At 35.6% G+C, this 27,783-nt stretch overlaps 2 protein-coding genes across 3 annotated transcripts in view; one reads left to right on the top strand and one right to left on the bottom strand.

Annotated features, from left to right (window-relative positions):
* LOC148947770 (snake venom 5'-nucleotidase-like) overlaps window positions 1-12,942 on the top strand; it is an 82,774-nt gene extending 69,832 nt beyond the window's left edge. The window contains exons 9-10 of the mRNA XM_089095423.1: window positions 8,581-8,778; window positions 12,544-12,942. Coding sequence (XP_088951549.1) covers window positions 8,581-8,778; window positions 12,544-12,713 — 368 coding nt within the window. The 3' untranslated portion in view covers window positions 12,714-12,942. The remainder of the gene's footprint in view (window positions 1-8,580; window positions 8,779-12,543) is intronic.
* Window positions 12,943-14,584: 1,642 nt separating this feature from the next.
* Window positions 14,585-27,783, bottom strand: part of RanBPM (Ran-binding protein M) — a 102,143-nt gene continuing 88,944 nt past the window's right edge. The window contains exons 9-11 of one of the 2 annotated variants that reach the window (XM_089095425.1): window positions 25,188-25,302; window positions 19,439-19,605; window positions 14,585-14,757 (exon numbers count right to left, since the gene is read on the bottom strand). In XM_089095425.1, the coding sequence (XP_088951551.1) occupies window positions 19,466-19,605; window positions 25,188-25,302 (255 nt within the window). In that variant the 3' untranslated portion in view covers window positions 14,585-14,757; window positions 19,439-19,465. The remainder of the gene's footprint in view (window positions 14,758-19,438; window positions 19,606-25,187; window positions 25,303-27,783) is intronic. The other variant, XM_089095426.1, reaches the window with a different exon arrangement.

Genomic DNA, 27,783 nt, shown 5'->3' with positions numbered 1-27,783 from the left:
TAAAACTCTTCCAATTAACGAATACACTTTAAGACGCGCCTTTGTGCGCGCACCTCTGACCAAAGGCGATGAATGCCCGAATCAAATTAGACTCCTAGCATCCTTTGAAGCTTTTCAAGCTGTAAATTTAAGCTGTATGAGTCATTGCTCACCTGGCTTTTTCAGACACTAACTAATTAGTGGATTTCTTCAGACGTCTCGTAATAAAAGCTTTCCCGGGGTTTAGATATTAAAATTGAAGATAAATGAAGTTAAATTTATAAAAAGGGCATTTTTCTAAAACAAAAGGCCAAAGGTCCCAACAGAAAGTTAATGTCATCTTGCGTGCCTTTCATAGCATTACTCGATTAAAGTGAAAAAGGGCATCAAGTAAAAATTCGAGAAAACAACCTGCAATGTTAAAATTTCGCATTCGAGACCGACATTTTTAGAACTATTCCCAAGAAATGTAGATGATACGAAATTTTGTTCCCCCGTTCTCAGATAGATAGTTCAATGTTCCGCACGAGGACGAGATAGAATCGCCCAGAAAACTTGCCTTTCCCAGCTTGGATGGTTTTGTTTGGCAACATAAGTGAAATTTTTTTTTTATTTATTTTTTTTTTCTGAAAAACTACAGGAAATTTACGAACTTCACTGTAACGATTCTGTCCCGTTTTACGATTCCCATACCCAAAAAAATTTCGAGTTTGCATCTCTTACCACTTCGGGGCTACAGACTCCCCCCCCCCAAAAAAAAAAATGCGAAATTAGTTGTGTTGCTCTGCGAAACAATTAGTAGTCAGTGATCCAGGGACCGTTATCTTTCAAGGGGTGGCTCACATTCGCTGCAGTTGGTTTGAGGGTGGATTCTAGGGTGATCAGAGGCGCTGATAACGAATATCGGGGTGCATAAGTTCGCACGCGTGTAGGATATGGTCATTTTAGCCTATAAAGCCAAATTTGGCCTATAACGACGTCATACCGCTCTCGATTTTTTTACATTGTAAAGTAAACTAAAAATTTTATAAACTTGACAATTTCTGAATTCTAAGAGCGAGTACTTTCACCTGGTATTTTTAATTTTCCCCCACAACCTTAATTTTTTTTTTGTTAACCCTTATTTAATTTCGAAAACAAGGTTTTAAATATACTTTTTCATAGTTTTTTCGGTTTAGCTGAAATTTTTCCTGCATAAGTAAATCTTTATTTGAATTTTGCTCGTTATTACAAGTCAAACCATGTACCTCTTTTTAAAAAAATCTTAATTCTTGAGCAACTATTTATTTTTTCTAAATAACGTCATAGCTTTCAGAAATTAGCCTACAATGACCAAGTTTCTTTTAAATTTTATTTTAGCTGTTAAAAAAAAGAAAACGAATCAAAATGCACATCATTTGAACCGTCTGAGTGTCCTTTACACGTTTTTAATAAAAATACAATCGAGACTTGAATCTGCAAGAATATATCAGCGTTTGAACAAGAAAATCCCCCCCCCCCAAAAAAAAAAGAAAATTTTCTAAATAGTGGCGTTTTACTCGAAATATTTTCAAGGAAACCTATAATTTTAATCTCATCAAACAATAGATTCCTCTTTTTTTAATCAAATGAAGTATTTACATTCTGTACAATTAATATTTTTAACCAGAAAAAAAACAGACGCCTCGTTCTGCGATCGCATGCGCGAATTTGGTATATATTTTATGCTCTATTTGAATTCTTCTAGTAATTATGAGTCAAACCATGTGCCTCTTTTCCAAAAAAATCTTAATTCTTGAGCAACTCTTTATTTTTTATGTAGTAGTAGATACAATCGGACTTACATAGGCTCATACACGAGTCTCAAGGTGGCGAAGCCGTGTGAACATGGGGTTAAGAGGCTAAGAGAGACCAAGGCTGATTTGAGATACTATTTACTTTAAATCCCAGCATAGCTGGTGCCAATGATTCAATCGGGTAGATTGGGTCAACGGCCGCTGATGTAGTAGACGGCCACCGTCACGATCAAGTGAAAGTAAGGTTTAGACGACTGCATTAGTAGTTTAATATCAAAACAAACAAAAATTAAATATTTAAAACTGAACATGAAACGGTGGCTCTCAAACTCTTTTTCTTCTTCATCTTCGTCTTCGGATTCGTTCTGATTCACATCGGAAAGTAGGTATTTTTGGGGGTCAGCTCCACACTTGCATTGGGGGTCATTTTTGGGGGTCACAGAAACCTCTTTTGGAGCATTTGCAGTGCCAGCCACACCTCGTCTTGTCACAGTTGCAAAAATAAAGTGATGCTAGCCCATGCGGCATCGCAGAAACTAGGTCTGGCTTCAGTTCATGATCTTCAATTATCCAGCCCATATCGGTAGCCTGAGGTAAATTAATACAGGGCTTGTGGCTTTGGATCCAAATCAGTGACTGAAACATGCACCTTTTCAAATGAAGCAGAAACGAGATATCAGTTGGTGGTAAAAGCCGCAAATCCTTCAATCTTTGGTACAAATGTGCTCGAAGGTCATTCAGACTATTGAAGTTAGTCGAAATTCTCCCAAACAATGTAGCGACAAGCGGTTTAAGGACGTCGACAAAACCATTACTTTGCACAGAAGATCGCTTGTCTGTAAGGAATAAAAGCTCATTACCTGAAGACCTTAAAAAATTTTCCGAGGCCTTCACTGATGGAAAAAAGTGGACCTTTACAGTTCTATATATAGAGCTTATGGTGTCACATCCACTCAAGCTGTGGATAAGCGGTTAGGCGTTGCAAAATGTTATTCCTAGTTTTTGTGCTGCCTTATCAGTCGATGTAGTAGGACGGAAAATTAACCCAGAGTTGCTTGAGGCCGACACTAGCAAGATACTGGAAGTAGTATGCAGCTAGTAAGACGATATCAGAATCTTTGTTTCGTATTATCACAAGTGTGCTCTTTCGTATTACGGTAGATACTGTATGGCATGGCACCTGAGTGTCTTCTTTTTCAGGGCCTAACGAGCGATTATCATCAACGGAGCTTCTGTGGGGCGTTAAGGAAACAGCTTCGTGTCGTCTCTTGATAACTCCACCGAGGTGAGCCGTCAGACGGGTTGAAATTTTGCCCTCCCAGACACTTTCAAGAGTCAACCTTTGGCTGAGCGACTACTGAGAATCCCGTCCCAGAGTGTTGCAGTTTTGCTGGAGGAAGTGAACGGGCTGGAAATATTTCCTCTAGGATCTTCTCTTTTGTCTCGACAGCCAGATGCTTCTTTGAGGTAAAACGAGAAGTCATCACGGATTCCATCGTCACTAATTCCATCGTACCTGTCACCAACTAAATGGATAGACTGACAAGCTTCGGGTATGTTCCTAAGAATCCCATTGTAAACTCTTATTCCAAAATTTGCTAGCGTCTCATTTTGTTCTGGTCGATAACACCTTATGACACTCATGACATCAACTATATAGTCAGATCGAGGAGTCTTCAAAAAGCGTATGTGGAACCATTTTTGGCCATGACTGCAAGCCAGACTGTTGCAGAATGTAGTTCAGGGGTGTTGACTTTGTACCAGTACGAAGCTGAGGCTCCCTACGACTTGATGATAATACTTCAAGTGAGGGCGGATATGGCTGTAGCTCGTACTTCAGCAGCTCACAGAGGGAGAAAGTTTGTGTTGAGTTTGCAAGGGGGAGAGCTGGTTAAAGCCGCTCAGTTTCCCCAAAATATTTTTTTTTGTGGCTCTTTCTTTTTTCTTTTTTTGGCAACAGAGGCGAAAGTTTGTACTATGCCAACTTTTAATTTCGTGGATGTCCCTTCGAGAAACGAGCTCATGGCTTCGAAGCCATGCAATTCTGCGAAACGACTGAAAGCCAGATCGCATGCAATGCCGCGAAACGACTCGGTTGTTTTCCTAACAAAAAAATTATCACTTACAAACTCTCTGTGAACTTCTGGCGCTTTTTCAGGCAGACGTAGCATTTCTTCTAGGTAGGTAAGCGCAGCTGCGGCGGGTTTATGGTTTCCACATGCGAAGAAAATCGGAATCATCTCTTTTGTGGTATTTATGTGTGATCCCCAGTCCGCAGCTCTTTCAGCATAAAGATAGTCGTTTCCGACACAGATAAGATCTAAATAGTTGATCCAGAGGCTATGATTCCTTATGGTGGGTCTGGGCTTATTGCGCTCCAAGAAAAGTAGATCAATACTGTCGAACGCATATCCTGTTTGTTTAAATATTTCAGAACTATTTTCAAATTTAAAACGTTTAATTACATCACTCAGGATTCAAAATTTCATTAATTTAAAAGGCACTAAAACGAAGCAGGATGTTTCAAGCCAATTCTCAAATGCCTCCCACCAGAATGCGTTCATTCCTTCGTAGACCTCGAAGTGGGCATGGAGTGCCTGATAGGTGTCCCTTACTGAAAGGACCTTATTCGCAATACCTTCCCTGAGAATATCCGCCGCAACAATAGCTTATTTTAGTCTTGCTCTTTCCATCAGAAATCCAACCACTTTCAATAGTTCATGAGCTTGTGAAAACCGCCCAATAAGAGAACTAGATTAGAGAATTTTTCGGGCTGGGACTTTCGAAGGCCATAGATTTCATAAACAGCTAGATCCTGACTGATAACCGTTTACTTGTTTCCAAGCTTCGCTGCTGTTTTTTGACAGATGCTAATGGCAGAGGCTACGACTTCACAGGATGTTAGTGAATAGGGAAGCAAGGGTAAGCAACCTACGGCGGATTTGCTACACCAGAAAGAAACGATTCTTGTGTTGAAGGCTTTCCAACCGGGAGTTGGCTCTTCAAATTCCATTTCAAGAAGTTTCGTAGGACACAACCTACAAAGCGTCAAGCAGAGGTCCAGGTTCGGCACGGAGAATGGCATAGGAGTCTCGTAACTATTTTCAAACAAAGAAAGTAAGGAAGCAAAGTCACAACGTCGCGTTTTCCTGGGGATTTGAATCTTCCAGGTATGTTCACTGGCTTGAGTGCCAAGAGAATTGTCGGTTACCATCTGTCAAGTTCTTTTCCGGGGATTCCTCCCGAAACATCCGCTCGACACACCAGTCACATCAACAGTTCTTCCGAAGTCTGCAGGAGACGTTTACCAGTAGCCTGTAGAAAATAAATCATCGTTATATATACGACTTCAACACAAAAATGTGCAATAAAATTAAAATTCGGTGATTAAATCTGGAATAATATAGATATGGACTGTAGCTACAGCTCTCCCAAGCTGCGGAATCCTCGGTCGAAAGGTCACCGGAAAAGAACCAAGCTGAATTTCTGAAGAAAACACAACAATTGTAACACAAGAATGAAAACCCAACAATGAAACAACATTACTAAGCTAGAAAAAAAGGTGTACCTCACGCAAGACAACTGGCACCCCCTAAAATCGTTGTTGCCGGAATCCTTACCTTTAGCTAGATCAGATAAATATCCTAGATCCTTTCCTTTTATGTTGTAAAGTTTACTAATTTATGCAACTAAAACCCGATATGTAAGATGCTCAGTTTTTTTTTTATTGCTATAGAAACAAAATTCGCACATACGATCGCAGAACGAGACATCTGTTGCTTTTTTTTCCTGGTTAAAAATGTTAGATATATAAAATGTAAATACAAAATTTGATTAAAAAAAGAGTGATATATCGTTTGGTGAGATAAAATTTATAGGTCGTGTCGAAAATATTTCGAGTAAAACACCACTATTGAGAAAATTTTCTTTTTTTTGAAATGGGGGGGGGGGGGTTGATTTTCTTGTTCAAACGATTATATATTATTGCAGATTAAAGTATATACTTTGTTTTTATTAAAAGCGTGTAAAAGACATTCTGACGGTTAAAATAGGTGCATTTTAATTCGTTTTAATTTTTTTTTTAACAACTAAAATAACTTTAAAAAAAAAAACTTGGTCTTTGTAGGATAATTTCTGAAAGCTATGACGTTATTTAGAAAAAATAAATAGTTGCTCAAGAATTAAGATTTTTTGGAAAAGAGGCACATGTTTTGACTTGTAATTACGAGCAAAATTCAAATAAAGCATAAAAAAATATACTTATGCAGGCAAAAATTTCAGAAAAACCGAAAAAACTAAGAAAAATTATATTAAAAAAACCTTGTTTTCAAAATTAAATAGGGGTTAACTAAAAAAAATAAAGGTTGTGGGAAAAAACTAAAAATACCAGGTGAAATTACTCATTCGTAGGATTCAGAATATGTCAAGTTTATAAAGTTTTTAGTTTATTTTACAATGTAAAAAAATCAAGAGTGGTATGAGGTCGCCATAGGCCAAATTTGACTTTATAGGCTAAAATGACCATGTTCTACATGCGTGCGAACTTGTGCACCCCGATATTCGTTTTAAGCGTCCCCGATTACCCTAGAATCCACCCTCAAACTAACTGCAGCTGATCTGAGCCACCCCTTCCCTTTTTTTGAACGATAGCGAGCCTTGGATCACTGACTATAGGCCCAACTACGATGGTAAACACGGTTTGATTCGCAGAATTTTTGTTGTATTTGCAATTGAACTGGTGAAGCAAAATTCGAAAACTAATATCAGTTTTGTCATTAGTTTACCCGCATCTCTTATGCATTAATGTAGCCTAATATGGTTTTGCTGCAAAATTAGGGTTTAATCGTTTTGAATAAAAAGCAACAGTTGAGGGACAATTTAAAATACTGCAACATATTTCTAGCGCCGATATTTGTCTTCAATAAATTTTGAAGTTAGGTTTTCCCTAAACACTACCAAAAATTTTTTTTGGGTGTTGAACAAAAACACCCAAAAAATTGTTCGTCCACCAAAAATTTCGCTAATAATTTAGCAAAATCTGAGTTCTTCAGCAAAAGTTTAATGTTTATACTTGTGTAGATCAGTTTGATCATTAGCCTTTTTTTGCGAGTTAAAGTCTCGGGAGATTTATTGAAGCAGAAGTTTTAAGTAGGATAAGATGGAAAAACCTTCGTGTCACGCCTGCAACTACTATTTTTCAAAGTTTACTGGCAATTAGAAAATTTATCTCCAGGTGTATTTGGATTGTCTAAAAATTTTACAACCAAATCATGATTACAATGTACCTGAAAACTTTGAAGTATGCAAATTTAAAAGATAGAATTTCTTTTGTTGCTCGGTCTTTACTACACACTGTTGTCATTCTTGGTCAGGGCTTATACGGCTCCTATCTGAAATAGCCAGACCCCTGGTTAAGGTGGCCAGAGCGGACAAACTGGTTTTTCGGTCACTTTTGCTCTTCCGTTTTAAAACTTTTAAATATTACGTATTCTTATCCTTTTCTTGGCTTTATTATTATTATTATTTGCATTACTTAATTTTATTACTTGAATTATTTTTTTTCAGTCTTTTTGTGGCAAATACCAATTCAGCTAGTCCGTCTTGTTATCACTTTTTTTCCCAATTCAGTAGCTTAGCTTGTCCTATTTTGCCTTTAGCTTCAATTTTTTTTTCTTTATCGTCTTTTATTGCTCTAATTGTTCTTGTTCTCACTGGGATAAAGAATTACTCGCCAGGTGACCTCAGGCCACCCAATGTTGCAATACTTATGTAATATTTTCTGTTTCGTAGATAGAAATGATTTTACTATGTTGGTCTTATTATGGTGACTATTAGTGTCTTTTTTTGAGAATAATCGAAGTTTCATGATGCACTTATTTTTAGCTATTGATTGATATGAGAGAAATTATGGCAAAAACATCGAACTCTATGCCAATCCAGTCCTAGAATAATACATGCTTAACAAACGTTTGATATTCTGTTGGTTTTTTGTTCTTACGTTTTTTTTTTCAGTTAAGTTATTAACCCTATTTTAAATCAATGGTTTCTTTCGTTTGTTAAACTGTTTCTTCGTTTTTGCAATTTTATTTATTTATTCTATATACTCCTCGATTTTGAGGAGAATAAATAAGTATATAACTGAACGTATTTTGACTGGTAACTAAGCCCTTAGAGACGGCATAGAGACAGCCCATCATTTTATAGCAAGGCTCTTAGTGCCAGCATAAACATGTTCATCTTGTTCATCATAGTCTTGGCAATCGTCTTTCCTAAATTTGTTTTTCTGTCGAAAAATTTTCCAGAGTCTACGTTGCTTCGTAGGGCAAAAAAAGAGTCAGAAGCCATGCAGTAATTCTAAGCTATCATAGTGATAAATTTGGGCAGGGCCTGAAGGCACTCACCTTGAGGTACATAACAAACTAAAGCTCTGCAATAACAATTCCAAGTTCTTGTGGAGCTGATTGGAGTTAAGATATGCCAGTACCTTTAAGTAGTTCTTGTAGTTTTCTTCTTTTAATGTTTTACTGAAAGCTTACCTTAGTGAAAGCATACCTTACTGACCTATACTCACCAGGGGTGCCACCTGTAGCACGAAAAAGCTATTTTAGCATTATTTCATCATTGTAACACTTTTTTAATGCCACCTGTAGCACGAAAGCGCTAGTTTAGCACTATTTCATCATACGTAGCAAAAATGTTTTTACTGTAGCATCGAAAATCACTGCGTAGCACGCAAATTTGGGCAATTGTAACACTTTGGGAATGACCGTGGTGGCAACCTTGATACTCACCCTTCAAAGTCAGTTATTAGTGTCTTGTCTTTCAGGTTTGCAACTTTTCATTGACAAGAACCTACCACCCGGTGCTCGTACTCTTCAAATGTATGCAAGGTGTCAGAAATGCCGTGTTCCTACCTACGAGCCAGTTGAAGACAACAAAAATTATAGAATTGCGATTTTCGACTTTCTTGCTGAAGGAGGGGATGGGTATTACATGTTCAAAAATAAGACAGTGGACACGTTAGGTAACTGATGACTTTTGTTTCATCTAATCATGGACAAGCTCTAGGAGTGTGGAAGCTCTTAAAATATTGCGTTCGAAAATAGTAGTTGTTATTTCATTTAGAAATAACTAAACGTTTTAAGCCACTTTCATTTCCAAATCTCTTACTTATCGTACTCATTAATTCTAATTTCAAATTAACCAGAGAAAAAGCTGTTATGGACCCAATCTGGCATGTAGGGTTAGTTGTCAAACCTCACACAATCCATGGATTTCATGATCTCAAAATTACGTCTTGAACCCATTCGTCTAGCCATAACAGAAAAACTGGAACTTTTTTTTTATTATTGGCCAATAGTTTTTTTTAATTCCTAATGTCTTAGCTAAAAATTGTAAATGATTTTGTATAATATATCCGAACTTGTCGTTTTACATGACAGCCTTGGGTAGGTGGATAGAGGTGAATCTCAGCTATGGAATGATAACAAAATTGGCTCTTTCTTGGAGAATGATCTAAACTGGCTTTAAAAAAAGTTCCTTTTAAAACAAATTAACAGCCAATATTCAATGTATTTTCAGTCTAAAAAAAGACGTACATCCAATTTCAGAATCGAATCATTTATTAACATAAAAGCTTTCGTAGTCAGGGTTTAAATCCCGACTAAATCGCGCTATTATTTACAAAGTAAACAAAGACACAAAAAAATTAATACACATGTCACTTATTGTAGACAGAAACATAAAAAGGCACAAACGTATTGCTGAAGCGATTAGTGCGACACTTGGGCTGGGCCAGCCTGTATTTCGGTAAATGGATAGAGGTAAATATGAGCTATGGAATGATAGCGAAATTGTTGTCTTTTGCTGATATATTAAAACCATAAGAGAGTAGAAAAATAGTATACTAAAACTAGGAAAGGGACCATAAATCTTAAGAAAAGTGAAAATAGGATTAACTATATGGAACTTTAATATGCAAGAAATATTAAGAAAGTGAAACCTTGTTTTTGAAACAAGCATAGAAATTTCTAATCAGTAGAAATACTTCGGATTTTCTCATTGGCAATTAATTCTCCATTTAGCATTGCTGTCTCTTCTATGAAATTCAATAAAAAAAAAATAAGTTTCTGGAAATATTTGCAACGTTTTCCAGTTTACAACTGAAACAACGATGAAACTTGGTGCTACTCGATTATTATTTAAAACAAAGAAACCGACACATCCCTCTTCCTATTGATATAATTAGTGCTCTTTATGAAAACAGAAGGAAAATGAAAAGAAGACAACGTCCACTTACTTAAAAGTATTAATTGTGTTTTGGGACAAAACTGCTACTTTCATAGTTTTTTTTCTTGTGATCAGTGACGTCTAGATTAGAAGTGGTAAGAGTAAAAATATGATGCTCATTGATAAGGAAACTTGACAAAATATTTCCTCTGAACTTTGAATAATTTCTAATAACTCTAAAAACTGAAATTACTTTTCTTTCAGCCAACGATATAACATCAAAGTGAAACAAAACGAATCTGCTCAAGCAGTAAAGTCCTTTAGAATTAGTTAATGCCACTCGTGTAGAAAGTGAATTACCTCTTCAACGACCACACTAGAATTACTTGTTCTATATATGTATCCAGGAAATAATTCTGGAAAAGTGAGGCTTCACCAGTTGATTTATGCCGTCTCGGAGTTTGACATCGATCCAAACTCTGTAATAGAGAAGGAATTGGGACTTATACATTATTGTCGTCGGCACACCTACAAAAAAGGGCTGTCAGATCCTAACTAAGCCAACTGAAAAAGGTTCAAGATCTCTTGTCACCAGCCTAATCGCTCAATGGGCTGACAAAATTAAACCAAACTTGGTCAACGACAACAAGTATTGTTGCACTCTCGGGTTCGATCTGACATCGGTGAATTCAGATTTTTGTCATCCAGATCCGTGAAAAGGATTATGGCATCCAAATTCAATATGGAAGGGATGAGCAGCTAGGGTTTTAGCTGCACCTTTAGCAGATTCGATTCCTATCCCCTAATTTTTACAGCATTTAACCATTTAAGAAATGTTATATTACCATAAAAGATCGTCCAGGACCCTCACACAGATAATCAAGATAGAAACTCTTCGGATCAGGTCCATTCATAACGAGATTTCACTAAACCGCGATTTAGCTAGCGCTAGTTTGAAAACCAGTTGAAGTCAAATCCGTTCACAATAGACATTTAACTAGCGTCCAGAACTGGATCGTGTCAAAACTGGAGGTCAATCAAATTGAAGATGGTTAAGGCTGAGCCAATCAGAATTATACATATAATTTTCTGATTAGCCAATACACGAACCTTATCCAGACAGACGACAAACTGCAAGCTAAAAATAAAAAAATAAATATCGCTATTTGATTTCGGTGAGGAAATTATGCGAAAGCGTCTGCATCCAAATTCAAGCAAATAGAAAAAGATGAATAATAAATACAAAAGTGGAATAAAAAGAAACGAAATATTGGGAGGAGCTACTTGAACTCGATAGAGCTCAAGATCATCTGTACGACAAGAGAAACAAAGACTATACGAGATCTGAGATAAAGACAAATACATAAGATAAATAGGGAATTAGTTGATTTCAGCGTTTAAATTATCAATTGTCAGTGGTAAAATCTGATCCTTAGCATCAGCTGATAGCGGGTTTTGGAGCGGACTGAATTATACGGAATTAGTAAAATCTCGTTGTATCGATTCTATCGTTACTTTATACGCATCAAACTTACTTCCCCGTCTCTTCCAATATATTGTTACAGCCTGACTTCCTCAATACAGGAATTACTTACTATTTTCGCTTCCATGCAAATGTCTTTAAATTTGTTAGCGAAACAGGGTTGCAAGCTGCAACGAATCCTAGGACCTAATGTCCTGTTCAATCTCGGCGTTTTTTATTCTATAAATAAAACTTAAAAAGGTTCTTAGACTACACTGGCAACACATTACGTATGAAAACGAAAAACGAAAAAATTAAGAAAACAACAAGAAGAAACAGGAACGTGGAAAATTATCAGCCAGTAAATATCTGGCTAAAAATTTATTCAAAAGTTTATCCACTTGTTAAAATATCTTTTTTCTTTTGTCTTTTTGTTTCTTTCTTTTTTCCCCTTTTTTTTGTCCTAAGACTTTAAATGTTACAGGCTAAATCCACTGAGAGGTGAAGTTTAGCTTACAATATCAACGTTAGTCTTTTCTCTTTTTTCTAAAAGTAATTACAAACTGTTTTGTAGAAGACAATAAAAAAGGCAAATTAGAAAGGACAGAAAATATAATCAAAGTAAATACAAACTAATGAATTAATTGAACGCGACAAATAAAAGTTTTTGACAGGCAAGCAATAACAAGTTTCTTTAATTACTTTTAATATGCATATTATCACACCCAAAACCGAGAGTGTACACCTCATTTTCCATATCCACAAACAGGAACAGTGTATAGCTAGATAATGTTGCTTGAATTTCATACGAGTACAAAAATTACGTTTGGTAGTTTAAACCTAGAGGTACTAGTATTTTTTCTTCTTCTCCCAACTGTAGCTGGTCGAAACTCAATCAACGCATTAAAATCGACGAAAGGAATATTCCACAACTTCTGAACTATGTTTCAAAAATAGGACAGGATACACTGTTTTGTTTTGGGTATGAAAGTAAACAAGCTGGGCAATGATATGACATTTTTATTACTTTCTGTAAATCCTATATCCATGTAAATTCTATATAGTCCCGAGCGTTTCTCTAATGTAGCTTATTTCTAGACGTTAAAGACTACGACGTGGTTGAGGGCTACATTTCAAAAATTTCACCAGTTAATATTGGTGTCGAGGGTCGCATTCGTTTCATCGACTCTGATCGAAGTTCAAGTCAAAACCTACTGCCAATATCTTTCATTCTAGTCTTCTCTTCCGCTTTTTGTCGTTTTATTTGAGTCTTATGTTATGGCAAATAAACTTATACGTTTTTTACTGAAAAGAATTTTCCGTTATTACGAGTTATAGAAGAGGATTAGGCCAACAAAGCCAACAGAAGTTCAGAAGTTTAAGATAAAAAAGGATAAAAATCTTCCAGAGACATTGCTGGCGCATAGGGCGTCTTGACGTTTTAGTCGCTGGATCTTTTTTAAAGGGACAAGTAGCAAGCTTTTTGTCCAGCCTTGCTGCGGCGGGATCGAACCCCGGGCCCCGTACTGTCAAACAGAGCATCAATCCACTGCGCTACAACAGGGTAAAAAGTTAGGGGACAACCGGATTCGAACAGATAACTTGTCAGTCTGCAGTCGAATGCTCTAACACTGAGCTATCTCCCCTTAAGAGTTTAAGAACCGAAGAGTAATTATTATGTTGCCTTATTTACACTTAATGTTAAGTAAACGAAAAATCCTAAATTCACCATAGGATATAGAAGAGGTAAGGGGAAAAAGGTAAAGAATACGGCATTGCGACCCTACAGGCGATGCTGACCTCCGTTTTACGGCCTTTCAGTCAGGGAGTAAAATGGGGGTTTGGGGGCAAACCATCCTGTGATTTCTTACACCTTCCTATTTACCTTCCCCAGATTTCTCCAGGTACCCATTTAGAGCTGGTTCGACTTTGGCTGAGGTTAAAGAGTCACACCACAGACCCCCGTTCAAAACCAAATAACCAGCGAGAACAGGACTTGAACTCTTGTCCTCATGGACAAAGGATTCAATTCTCTCATGAAAGCATCTATAAATACCTACTACTCCCACCAAATGTTAGATCGATGACCCCATCAACAAGAAGTCTTCCAGGAGGCGGGTTAAAAGCATTTAAAATTCACGTTTTCGGGTCCACTTTCCAGTTTCTTCCGTAAGCAGATAATTATTCGACTGAAATTATTCTAATTTCAATTGCAGTATCTCAAAGGGCGTTATGTTACGCAACATATATTTTACAGCTGAGCGGAAATACTGAACATAAGTTTCTCCTGTTTTCTTTTTATTGGGATTAGTTGTGAGTCAAATGAGGGACTTTTTTCACGCATCTAAGCCACCTGTGAGAAAATAACTGTACATTACAACCTGATAAAGACGCGTGGCTGGGCTCTAACGATCGAATACTGTTTTTTTTAATTCGCTAGGTGGTTACAGATACTTACTTAATGCCCTGCTTTTGCTCAATTGCTTTTTTTGTATATTAAGTGTAAGAAAAAATATGTACAAGGCCTCAAACAATCTCAATCAGACCATTTCTCAGGTTCCTATCTCCGAAAGTATCATCTTCTGTCAGAACCAAGCTTTACACTGACTTTTGAGGATTTTACATGTAGGGCAATGATTTTTTGTGGGGGAGGACTTTTTCCTCCTTCCTACTTTTATCTACGCTCAAGAGAAATAGAGGAGGATGACACCCTTAAAGGGTGTCAGCACCTTTTAATATCAACTGTAGATCCAAGAATAAAATTAGTATTTCGCATTTAAAGAGAAAAAACAGAGGGAAACGATAGCCTTTTTCTTAAACCTAGTGATTTCAGCTCGTTGCAAGATAATATTTCGCTTTCACCATTTAAAATATAACAAAAACTTTTTGTATAACTGAATTATCTCCCTACTGTGCTAGGATGGCAAAAAATATAAAGAGGAGAGTCTCAAAATATTCTAGGTAACAATCACTATAATTATAACTTTTTATTATATTTGAAATTAACTCTCTTTTCCTTTTTTTTGTAGGATCACAATAATTTTCTAAAACTCATTTTTACATAATTTCAAAGAAACGAATGTTTCACAGTAAAAAGGTGTTTATTAAGACCCTGGAAAATCATACCGGGTAAAAGGCAAATCAGAACAAATTTACTTTTAATTCTCTTACTTTATATGTCTACTAATAACAATCTAACTAACCGCGGGTAAAAATCTCAAAAACAAAGAAAAAATCTTCAAAAAATGCTTTACAAATTCGAAGTGTTCAGGCAAATATTTACAGCTGGACATCCGTTCAACAATGAAACTCCTTAAAAAAAAAAAAAAAATATTATAACACTTTCCAGATAAATAGAAAAAAAAAGATCAATCTTTAAGGCCTTCTCCCTGGAATGCAAAAAAAAGGATTGCTGAGGATGATATGTGAAAAAACTTATAAAATATCTCAACAAAGTTCCTTAAAATGGTACTTGTATATAATCGTGTTTAAAGATAGATCTTGCCATGGGCGCCCATAAGCTGAATTCCAGGGGGAGGCAAACTTCGTCTATTTGCTACTTTTAATGCTATATAATAGAAATCTCAGAACAAAAATATAAAAACAAGGCAGCATCATTCAGCCAGGAGGGGGGGACAGGAGCCCCCCCCCCCATATGGGTGCCCATGGATCTTGCAGCCTGTTTTAAAGGGGTCACTAGGTCACATTATGAGGTCTGAAGAAGGGCGAACATTCGAAATGGTGGCGTAAGCTTGCTTCGCTATTTTTGGCTTTTCATGTTATTTTACCTTAAAAAGGTGAAGAGTTAGTAAATATATTCTGTTGAAAAAAACAGTCTGCCTTCCCTGTGGCGTCAATTCACAAAAATTAGGGGAGAGGAGGGTATTTTTCAATGTCTATGAGGGGAGGGAGAGACAAGTTGTTTTTCAATTCTTTCGATAAAAATACCAAAAAAGGGAATAAAAAAAAATTCCCCAAGAAGCTACATTTCAAAATCTAGAGTGAGGCACAATACCTCTAACAATTGACGACACTGTGCCTCTTTCAGCTCAAAAGTTAGATGCGGAGAAATTTTTGGCCGCCTAATTGTAGGAAAACAATAAACAAATTAGATGTTACAATTATTTTATTTTAATTTAACGGTCAAAAGGGGAAAATTGGAAAACTTTTTTTCAAAGTATTTTTTACTAAGTCGGTACTGTACAATTAATAACTAAGAATATTTTTCTAATTAATATCTTAATACCAAAACAATACAATCCATTGAGGTAAATCTATTACGCATAGCAAGGCAGTGCACTTACGAGATTTTTATGGATGTCTTGTCTTATAGGATTTTATCCACTTGCGTCCATTTAGGTATGCATATTAGGTAAGGCACGGTAAAAGATTTTTATGAAAATGACAAGCCATCATGTTATGAATAGAATTCATAACTTGAGTTACGAGTTCATACTTACTTGAGGTATAACTTGAGTATTCCTTAAGAGTACTACACGGCTAATAATTATTTAAACAATTTGAAGTAAAAATTTTGAATAACTAAATTTCAAATGATTTCCTCACTTCCATTTCGACACTACTCTTCAGTACATCTAGTTTAGCTTCAATTTAAATGTACAAACTTTTGGTCCTATTTATATGATTCTACGATACGCTTGCATATATTTGGAAACTTTTTAACAAAAAAAAAAAATCTAGAATTTTTGAATCTTCTTCTGAAGTAGTTGCAGCCACGTTCGTTTAATTGGCCTTTTTTCCTTCTATTTCCTTGTTTTTGTAAGACCAAGTAAAGTTAATGGAAGTCGAGTCAAAACATTCAGCATTTTTTTTTTTCAATTTTCTTCATATTTGGTTATCATGATAATCACTTCCAATTAATTACGATTAAGCCTGGTTTTATTTATGCCCTGACGCAAAAACCCAGAACCTGCTGGAAAGCCCAACGTAACAGAGCTAAAAACAAAAGAATCAATAAAGACATACTTCTTGCAGCCATAAACCCAAAAGACATCCCAGAACCAAAAAGAACCAGGAAGACATATTAAACGAATTTCGTACATGAATTGAGGCAATTTCCCACCGTTTAAAATTTCCCCTGGAAAGTTCATCCCGGCAAACTTCCATCCCAATAGAAAATTCTCCCCGGTTTTTGCGTTTTCTGATAGAAAACCCAGACCTACTGGATGCTTCTTAGTTTTTTAGATTACTTCTTGCCGCAAGGTACACAAAAAAAGAATCTATTTAGCAGAGGGGCACAAATACAAAGAAACGCAGGAAATGTGCAACTTAAACAGAAAAATTGTTAGGGAAAAGATTTTTTGGTTAATTTGTTAAGAAACTGATCGGGGAGTCGAAGGACTTCTCTCCTGGCCCCCTTGTTTACGTTCCTTTGCGCAACAATTGTTTATTCATAAATTTTTGGTTTCCGCAAATATTTGCAATAGAGAAAAAAAATTGGTCTTCAAATAAAATGTTTACTGTTTAAGTATCCTAAAGTGATAAAACTGGAAACAGAAAAAAAAAAAAAAAAAAAAAAACTGTTTAGATGGTATGTTATTCTACTTTTTTTTTAATAATTTGGCCCCAAATATTCTTTTTTTCAAAAATAAAATATACATTATTTTTCCCTGGACTCGGGTATTTTATGTTATGTTTTTATTTTAAAAGTATTCATTGCAAAAACAAATTAGGATCGGATCTATAAGACACCAAGTCAATAAAGTCTACTTAAAGCACAACTTGTACGCTATTTTGGACACATCGATAACTATTTCGTCTATGTAAAACCAAACTACAGGAATTTAATACAAAGCCTTTCAAAGAACGCCATCTACAATTGCAATACAACAAAGTTACTTTTTGTTGCCGGTCATCCTACAGAACTCAAGGCTTGTCTTGTAAACTAGAGCTAGAAAAAAGAGTGAGTAAAATCCTCCTCTCATAGTTTCTTTGGAAATTGCATTAAGTTAATCGTAACAAATTTTGAAAGAGGACGAAAATCGGTAACTGTTCAGCTTTCGATAAGCTAGGCTTATTCGCATTAGACCTCTTCGTAGAAGGTCCGAACCTTACAAGGTGTTCTGTAGACTTTGTGTATTTAAGGGTGCTTATTTTGAACCAAACCGGGACATATTCTAACATGTGTAGTTTCTTATCAATACTTTTTAGAATGTAATGTGGTTTAAAATTTGGTGTTTTAGCCTCAAATGTTTTAATTGTTTAGAAAGTCTTCCTGATAAAAAGTTTTCATTCTAAATTCAAAATTTGATAAAAGTTGCCCTCATTTTCTTTGAGATAATTTTTAGATTATTAAAAAAAAAAACTATTTTTTCCGCAAAAAACAGTTTTTGCAAGAAAAAAATTCACAACAAAAGAGACTTCCTCTAAAACCTGTGGATGCAAAATTTTTATTACAATTTAAAACCCAGCATAAAAATTTGCATAGTAAACATTTTCTAAACACAAGATTGTTTCTCAAATTTTAAATTTGTGATTAGACTTGACTAGAATTTTCAAGAAGAAACAGAAAATGCCGAAAATATTTTTTAAATGTGTATGAAAGATCGAATTTATGTTCAACTAAATTTCTATATTTAAAAAAAACTTCTACAAAGAGAGCAGTTTAGAAAAAAAAGAATTATTCTACTTTTTTTAGAACACTTTTGTTAACCTTAAATGCTGGACTAGTGCAACACTGTTAAAGATTCCCTAGAGTATTCACCATAACACAGAAAATTTTTTGCCTTCTAACGTTATTGCCTTCTCAAGATCACTGACTAAGCTGAAAATTTAAGGAATGGGCTATTAGACCTATTTCTGAAGGTCAAACATCAAAATTTCACTTTAAAAAAACAAAAAATATACAAAATTCTTATTTAAGAAGAATCTTATACGTAACTATGCGTAACAAAATTTTCTCCTTTCTCTGAATTAGCTTCGGCAGCTGAAAATAAACGAAAATGAGAAAAGGAATCGAACGAAGAGAAAAGAAATAAAATTTTGTTGTTGTCTATTAACATGTAAATAAATATTTTAGCATTTACACACATTATAAGCGTAAAAGAGCTATTACCTCTTCGACTTGCAATAAGCATTGAAAAGACTAACATCTAGCTTGAACTAGCATTTTCACGGATGGGGTGGAAGACCCCTCGTTTACTCCCATATGTTATTCTCTTTACTTACAATTGTCATTATATTTCTGCGTGACTAATCAACTAAATTTAGGCACCAGAATGCTACGACACTAAGCCTAAAAGATATGTTAACTTGAAATGTTTTTTAAACATCCTTTAAAAATAAATTGTCTTTCAACATAGTTGTGTGTACAAGCAAGGGTTTCCTCAAGCCTCGAAGACCCTTAAAAAAAAAAAAAAAAAAAAAAAAAAAAAAAAAAAAAAAAAAGAATCATAAGCTCCAAAAAAAAGATTTTACACAATTCGAAAAAAAAAACAGAAATTCCCAAATAACTTGAGAAGCATAAAAGGTACAGGACAGTATAGTCCTTATTCGTCGAGGAACGTGAGTTAAAGAGGCTTCATAGTAAACATCAATTTAACAAAAATTTCAGACCACACCCTTTGAATTGCTACAGACATTATTAAACAAATAAGACGTATGTTATGCTACAGTGATAGAGGTCTCCGTAAAAAAAACCGGCACTGAAGCCAAATGGAATCTAGAAATATTTCAAAACTTAATAGTGAGGACACGTTGACAATATCACTTATTGAAAAAGCCGTCATTTCTTTGAAGAATGGTTGAAATTACCAAAAAGAGACAAAATGTATGTGAATTATGTAGGAAAGAGTGATAACCCCAAAAATGATGATTACCCGAGACGTATTTATTTGGGGGAAGGGGGAGTTGTCTAATTGGCAACCCATGAGAGTGCGCACAAGGCAGGGGCATTTGTGAACACGCCAATGTCTGTATTATCCTTTTTTCCAGCACTTCACTCTCTATGAGTATTTTTATGAATAGAACTTACGTGATTACGTTTTAAAAGTAATTGCACTCATGAATCTTGCTCCAGTAGCCCTTTCACGGATAAAAAGGCTGCGATCCCATTGCCAGATTGGATCATAAGATTTCCAAGTTCGCACCCATGAGCCAAAGCTTCTTCCAGTGGAGGTCTTCCGGGCATTCTATAGTTTTCTGAAAGTAAATGAAATTTAGCTTATTCTCTCTTTATTACACGATAAAATGCATAATATATATACAATATACCATAATAACATAATATAATAATATAATATAACAAAAGCCGCCTGAGCCAAACGAGTTCAAAGCTATATCAGTTTCTTGGCTATATTTATCTTAAGGGCTACCAATCATCAAGGAAAAAGCCGTGTGACAGGCAGTTTTAAACCGACCTCTTCAGAGTTTCCAGGCATGGCTTAATTTAAAAAGCATATGTAATATAATAAGCAAATATAACATAAACAACTTTATATAATAAGCAGAAATAAATTATACTTTTTGCATTCAATTTACAGGGAAAAGTTTGAGGCTTCCCGGCAATTTAAATCTGAGAAACAGATAGAGACAGCTTAGACCACCCCCCTCCCCCAGTTCTCAAGAGAACCTAAGTTTTATTATTACTAAGAGCACTTTAAATTTAAAGTTTTAAGTTTAAAAACAAACAAGATAAAATATAAGTTAGCAGCAATAGAAAGCGGACAAAATTAAATATATTCCATTCTTGGCAAGCCATTATCGAAATAAAAAACTATCAAGCTATTAATAATAACATTGTTAGTTATTTTTTTTCTAATCTTTATCTTTCGGAAGTAGCACTGCCAGCAATAGAAAGTTCCCTGTCCGATTCATAGGTTACACGGGGGGGGGGGGGGAGGTACAACGTAACCGAATCCCCTGTGTTTTGTTTTTGTTTTTTTTTAACTCTTTATGACTTAATGGGTTTGCTTATGAATGCATTTGTTTTTTTTTATACAATTTTTTTAAACAACGTGCGGTAGCCATTGATAACTCTGTCCTGTGGCTGCTTTTTCATTGTTTTGCCTTTTTTGTTTTTGTTTATTTTGTTGTTTCTGGTGTAGTTGTCCTTGTGTATTATTATTTAATTTTTTTTGAGCTTTTTAGCTTGTTACTGTTATTTGTTTTGAAGGTTTTTTTTTCTTTTTTTTTCTTTCTTTTCATTGTTGACGGCAATTCTCAAAGTTTTATTTTAAATTTAAATACTGGTATTTCGAAATGTTTATTTGATATCGTGTTCATTTGTGAAACAATTTTATGAATTTGTCATGTTTGGTAATTCTGGGTGATTTCTGTTTTCTTTGGAATCCTTTCATTCTTAAATCAGTTATCTTTGAGCAACCGAGTAGTGCTAGAAAACATGAGGCCCACACACTTGACCCTCTTCTTGAATCTATGGTTAATTCTAGTTGCAATTATCACACTACTATTGATTTTTGTGATAAAATCATGCCTTCTTTATCTTTAAATAGTTATTTTAATGTATTTGGTTTGAATGTACGTGGGATACGAGATAAGTGGGATAGTCTGAAATCATATTTGTGGTCTGATAATTCTTGCCCTTTTGATGTAATTGGTTTAACAGAAACATGGTTATCTGATAGTGAGAATTTAACAGCCTATGATATGCATGGTTAAACTGCAATTCAGGTCCCTCGAATAGTAACAAGTGATCTGGGGGCTTTTATTTATTTGTAAAATCTAATATTAAATTTAGAAAACAGTATTATTTTGAATCCTTACCTACTTTAATAGTATCTTATAATAGAACAATTTGATTTTTTTTCTTTTATCTGAAGATCCATTTTGCATGTGTTACTGTTTGTTTATTTCATAAGCCCCCTCCTTTTCCAACACATTTATTCTGTGATTTGCTTGATCAGCTTTCAGGTGTGTGGACTTTCTTTAAAAAACATATTTGTGTTTTGGGAGATTTTAATTGTAATATGTTAAAAGTTGGATCAAGAGATGAATGAGACCATCTCTTTGATGTGCTTTCTTCTTTTGGGCTACTTCCTTCAATTTTTTTTTCCTTCTCGTGTTGATCCTACAAAAAAATTCTGCCACTTTGATAGATAATATTTTCATTTCTCATTCTCCTAAATTGAAGTTTACTTGTGGTCTTGTTTTCACTGATCCGTCTGATCACTTCCCTATTTATCTATCACTTTTTGTGCCTAAAACTTAGATTGCTGTGAATGAGCAAGGTGAATCTTCTTTTAGAACTTTTACAGATAAAGAAATTTCTAATTCAATTCTTAGTCTTCAGAGTAATGATTGGTCTAGTGTTCTTGAAGCTAATGATGTTGAATGTGCAACAAGTTTATTTGTGTGTCGTATGGGAGCTCTGTTGGATAAGCATTTTCCTCTGAGGAAGAGACCAAGGAATTCTATACCCAAATGCCCATGGATGTCCATAAGTCTGATCAATGCTACACACATGAAGGCGTCTCTGTTCAAGGTTGCACGTAAAAGTAAAACACAGGATGATCTTTTGAAGTATAAACATTATAAAAATGTACTTACGACTTCAGTACGTGCAGCCAAAAAGCTCTTTTTCGCGTCGAATTGATGAGTGTAAGGGGAACTTGTAAAAGGTTTGGACTGTAGTTAATGAAGCTATTTCTCGCAAGAAACTGAAACAGTCCCCCCATGTCATTACAGGAATGCTGATGGATCTATTGTGGATAAAAATTCTTCAGCAAACGCCTTCAATTCGTATTTCACCACTCTTCCTTCAGTTCCAATTCAACCCAAGAGTAGAGTAAGTAGTTTTCCCAAAGCAGAAAAGTCATTTTTCCTTTCCCCATGCTGTGATATTGACATTTACAGTATTATTTCCATGCTTCCATGTAGCAGCTCATTTGATTGTTTTGGTTTGAGTAATAATGTTCTTATAAAAATTGATTAGTTTTTTTCTAAGCCCATTTCACACATGACTAACCGCTAGCTTTTGTCTGGTGTTTTCCCTCATTTATTTAAAGTTGCTACTGTTTTACCTTTACATAAAAAGGTGATTCATCTCTAATTTCAAATTATAGACCCATTTCTCTTCTTCCTGTCATCTCTAAGGTTGTTGAAAGGGTAGTATATTATAGACTGTCTTCATTTATATCTAGTACAAATATAACTGCGGGAACCTCTCCTGTTACTAACAATTAGTATGGTTTTCGCACAACTTTTTCTACCTGATAAACTCTCTCTGATGCAACAGAGTTTTTGCGCGTTAATTTTAACAAGACCTGGTGTGTTTTGGGTCTATTTCTTGACTTTTCAAAGGTCTTTGATATGGTTGAACACTCTGTTCTTTTGTCTAAACTGTCTTCATTTGTAGTACATGGAGTCCCATTAGAATGGTTAAGGTCTTATCTGTCGGGAATATATCAGTATGTTTCAGTTAATGGTAATTCTTCCACTATTTTGCCTATATTGAAGGGTATCCCACAGGGCTCTGTGCTTGGACCATTTTTGTTTTTAATTCACATTAATGATCTCGTTGATGGTCTTCATCCCCTTGTGCACCCTATTCTTTTTGCTGATGACAGTAACTTTTTCATTGCTACAGTGGACTTGCCATCTGCCACTTCCCTAGCTCAAAGTCTTCTTGATAAAGTAAAAGATTGGTGCTGGTCAAATGGTATGACTCTCAAAAGCCAAAAAAGTGCCATTGTACACTTCAGGACCCCTTATCGTATGAGAGACGTAAGGGAGCCAATCATCCCGACTTATGGGAATGATGTTATACCGCAAGCTGCTATGGTGAAATTTCTTGGTGTGTATCTTGACTGTTTTCTCTCTTTTAAGCCTCATATAACTCACACCCGTTCCCTCATCCTCCGCCAGTCTTCGATGTTGCACCGGGTTAACTCATTTCTTCCCCCAGATGTTATGCTTTCTGTTTATTATGCTTTTATTTTTCCTCACCTTTCTTATAACTGCTCTGTCTGGGATATTACTAATAAATCTTGTCTCTGTTCGCTTGCAACGGCCTAAAGCACGGTAGTGGAGGCTATTTTTATTTTCTCCTAGCTTTATTCGTCTTTTGGCCTTTAAAATAATATTGAAATAGATGCACTCAACCGTCTTCCTGGAAAAGACACTTTGTATATAATGCATTCTTCTTTCCTAAGTAAACATTCACCACCTCTGCAACAATTATTTTTACGGACAGGCTCAGGTAGGTACTCGACTTTTTCACGTAGTTCTTGTCGCAGAATCATTATACCTAAACGTTCATTTACAGCAGCCCAGAGGTCTCCTGTTTATAAATTAATTCAATTATGGAATTCGATCCCACCGGATGTCCCGTTATTTCTGTCTGCAAAGGCAGTTATACGTCGTGTCTTTCCAGTTTAGTAATTTTGGTCTCCTTCGTTTATTTTCCCTGTTTTCTCTTTTCCTAGTGTTTCTCCTTTTTGTTTTTTCCCTTATATATCGTTATTATTAAATTTTTTTTTTTTTTTTTTTTTTTTTTTTTTTTTTTACTGTATGGTAGTGTTTATTCTCTTTAATCTTTACTTCATATATATTGTTTGATTTAGAGTAATATTTATGGTTGTTTTAGTGCTTTATTATTGTGTTGTAAGGCCCACAACGAGCCAAGCTTCTTGGGCCAAATAATTTTTCTTTACGTTTGTAATAGAGTTTAGTATTAATAAAATGATTGATTGATTGATAAAAGTATTCTAAATACTAGAGAGAATTTGGTAGTTTGGTATCTTTAGCCGCATTATTTTATATCTACTTTATTCAGAAATTAAACTTAAAAATAGCAAAGTTACTACTTTTAAACACGTTCTTGTGTAATTTTTATGACAACCTGGAACAAAAATGAAGCACAATTTAGACTTGGACTTAATTAGATAGCCTACAAAAATTAAACAAGTAGCTAAAGAGATTTAACTCTTTAATACATTTTACGTTATTTAATTTGAAACCCAAGAACTGCCAGTGCAACTCCTAGTATGTCTCTTTGCATTTCCATTAAATTTACTTCTGTTGCGTTTTTGTTTCAAGAATGTTGTTTTGCTTTCCTCTTACTCAAGGTTCAAACATAAATATCCATAATGGGCAATATTCAGCTGTCACGGCAATTTAGTTGCAAATATTAAGCAGTTTAATTATCAAGCGAGTATCAAAAGTGAAAAATTCAACTTTTAACAGACACCTAGGCAATTTTCTCCGCAATTTTTTTTCTTCTAAATATCCGCAGCAGTCATATAAAGCCTTCCTTAGAACCTTCAACCCTGTCGTAGCAGAGTAGATTGATGCTCTGCTTGCCAATACGGGGCCTAGGGATCGATCCACCAAGGTTGAGCGACAGCCTTGCTATTTGTCCCATAAAAAGACCCAGCAACTGAAACACCGATTTGAAGCAATATGAACCAGCGATGGAGTATTTTTATCATTTTTTATTACCCTTAGAATATTCAGAATGAAAGCAAGAACCGTAGAAAAAAAGAGTACCAAGGGCAAAAAATTGGATTCCGGGGAAAATCCTCTCAAAATACAATCACAACGAAATCGCTCGTTGATGCAATTGAGGAGCATTGTCTATTGCTGTAAACTTTTTTCTGTGTGGATACAGGGAAAGACAAGCAGATTAAATTTAGCTTAGAAATAAAATGTCAGTTCGTTAGAAGAACCAAACCAACCCTCAAACAAACAAGAAGGGAATTTATATCTATTCGATTTACACTCATGCTGAACATTCAACAAAATAAATCAGCGTATCAGCTTACCAACAATTGCCGAATTCAGAATATCACCCAGGATTTCTCTCTGAGATTGCTCTAACTGCCAGCCAACCGCTTTACTTGACCAAGGGTCGCTATATGCAATCAAACTGAAGGCATTCTGAAAAAGAAAAATAAACATGCACTAGGGTTATATACGTAAGCTAAGTATCTTATTTTTACGCTGCATTACAGAGCAAGATAATCCTAATAATAAAATATCTATTGGATTGTACTCAAATTTTTCCTAAGAAGGAAAAATGTCCTAGCAGTAAATTTCTACACACTTTGTTTAAGATCCATTGGACCACTCTTCGAAGGGGCCGATTGATTAGGTGAATGTAGCCGTTTGATCGTTCAAGGTTCAACCGACCGTTCATAGCGCGACCATAACTGCAGACGTTAACGTTGTTTTTCTTTAAATGAATTCCACCAGTAAATCTACCAATTAGGCAGATAAAAAGAGATTTTTGTAAGCCTCATGGCCAAAATCAAACGCAGACCATATAAAGCCACGGGTTGTTATTCCTTCCTAAAAAGTTTAATTGGGATTCAATTTTTCTTCTGGTAAACATTCCTACGACACAAATTAGGGACCCTCTTAAACCTCCACCACTGAGGTCAAACTGATTCTGAAGCCTGAAAAGGAATAACTAGGACATGAACTGTTACTTCTGATTAAGTTTGGTTGAACCCAATACCGTCGTTCGATATTTTCAGATACCTGCAAACACTCCTCAATCCTCCCAGCTAATGCCCAGATAACAGCTAATGATATTACGTGTTATCTATTATCGGGTTGTTATTCCCTCCTCCCAAAAAGATGAGATCACATTCAAGCCTCAAAAAGCTGCAATGAGGAAAGCTTTCCCTTCCCAGCAAATTGTTGCAAACTCCGACCAACTCGTTCAAGTAGGTATCCCAAAAACAAGAATTTGCACCCCCTAGAACCCACAGAGGTAGGGAAGGCCCTGCACCACGAAGAAGTACAACTAGGGGGGAAGCTCTTACTTCCCATTAGGTTTTATTTATATCTGACAGCCCGTTCTAGCGACGTCATGATGACAAGAATGGAGTAATCCCTCCGCCACTAGGATCGGGTCAGGTGCGGACCCAAGAAAGGCAATACAAGACAACTAGTCAACTCTTGTTGTCCATTAAGTTTAATTAAGATCTATCAACTTATTCTGGTGGATGTGTTAATGACAAGAATATAACATGCTGCAAAATTGCTTGCTCACAGCAAGCAACCGTAACCCACATACGAATGAAAAACAACAATTTTTTTTTTGTTATGTTTAATGCTTTGTTACCAAATGTTTGACACGGCGAAGCCTACCGAGATTTTTAGATAGCTTTACTGATATAAAACTATCAAACTCCATAATAAATTCTCATCAATAATAAATTTCTTTGTTTCATGTCCCTAGTTATTTTCTTTTCGCGTACATCTACTATGCGCTTTTGATGTACATTTTTGTTAACGGCACCTATCCTTGAATATGTCATATTATTAGTTTTGTCATAAGTTAAAGTAAGAAGATTATAATCTAGTAGTTATATGAGCTCCAGTAGTGTTGTTTCAATTAGATAAAAGTTCAGTTGATGGGGCAGCCCCAAAGAGTAAACTATTTTCCGCAACAGGATAGTAACAGCCTTTAACTGGATACTATCCAAACCATCTGAACAAGACTTTATGTTACTAACAATTTTCGATACCTCTACTTCCCAATACCCATTAAACGCAAATATTGTTAGATAACCCTATAACAAAGGATTTAGCCACCCCTCCCTTTCCATTTCCAACAATCTTAGAAAACGGTTCTGAGGCCCAACGGCATAGTAAAGGTACCAGTTCGTCCTTCCCACCAATTACAGTCAAAACCTGATAATCTCTTCTGGTAGATACCTTGATGGTAAGAACTTAAGGATCCCCATCCCACCCTCATGTTCCCATCCCCCCCCCAAAACCCTTACGTTTTCAACAAAAGGTCGGACATTTTCCAGGCATCCAGACATTCCAGGTGAATAACTACGAGACTATCTTTTATATAATTCTGTTGGATGCACAGATACAAAGATTACGAGTACGCGCCACTGGCAGGGGCGTAATTTGCTATGGAGCAGGGGGAGGGAATCAACTAGCCCTCCCATACCTCGATTTCCCCCCCCCTCCAGACCATAGTTGCCCCCCCCCCCCAGATTAAATTTAGTTTCTTCCGAAATCTTGTCAAAACTAAGATACACCTGCATAATTCAAGTAGCAACAGAAACAGATCAGTTTTTTAGTACATATTTACCTTATAGTACTATAAAGTACCTTTATAGTGCTTTTATAGTACTAAATAGCATTTTTATGGTACCAAATGGCTTATTTTTTTAGTTTTTACTGTCATCTTCAGTTGATTTTGGAAAATTGGCTCCAACTTTGCAACCCCCCCCCCTCCAGGATTTCGACGAAATTACGCCACTACATACTGGGAGAATTCTTTGAATTTCGACCTCTTACTATTGTCCAACTAAAGACCTCCATTCAAAACGAACAGAAATTAACATAAGTTGGGCTCAAAATCCCAATGCCTTCCTGAGGCGAGAAGAAAAT

This window comes from Artemia sp. Qi Xiang Cuo, chromosome 10, assembly GCF_049724085.1.
Source record: "Artemia sp. Qi Xiang Cuo chromosome 10, ASM4972408v1, whole genome shotgun sequence".
In the NCBI taxonomy this organism is placed as follows: domain Eukaryota; kingdom Metazoa; phylum Arthropoda; class Branchiopoda; order Anostraca; family Artemiidae; genus Artemia; species Artemia sp. Qi Xiang Cuo.
The sequence above is the reverse complement of the archived record's forward strand: the minus strand, read 5'-3'. Positions and strand labels throughout refer to the sequence as shown.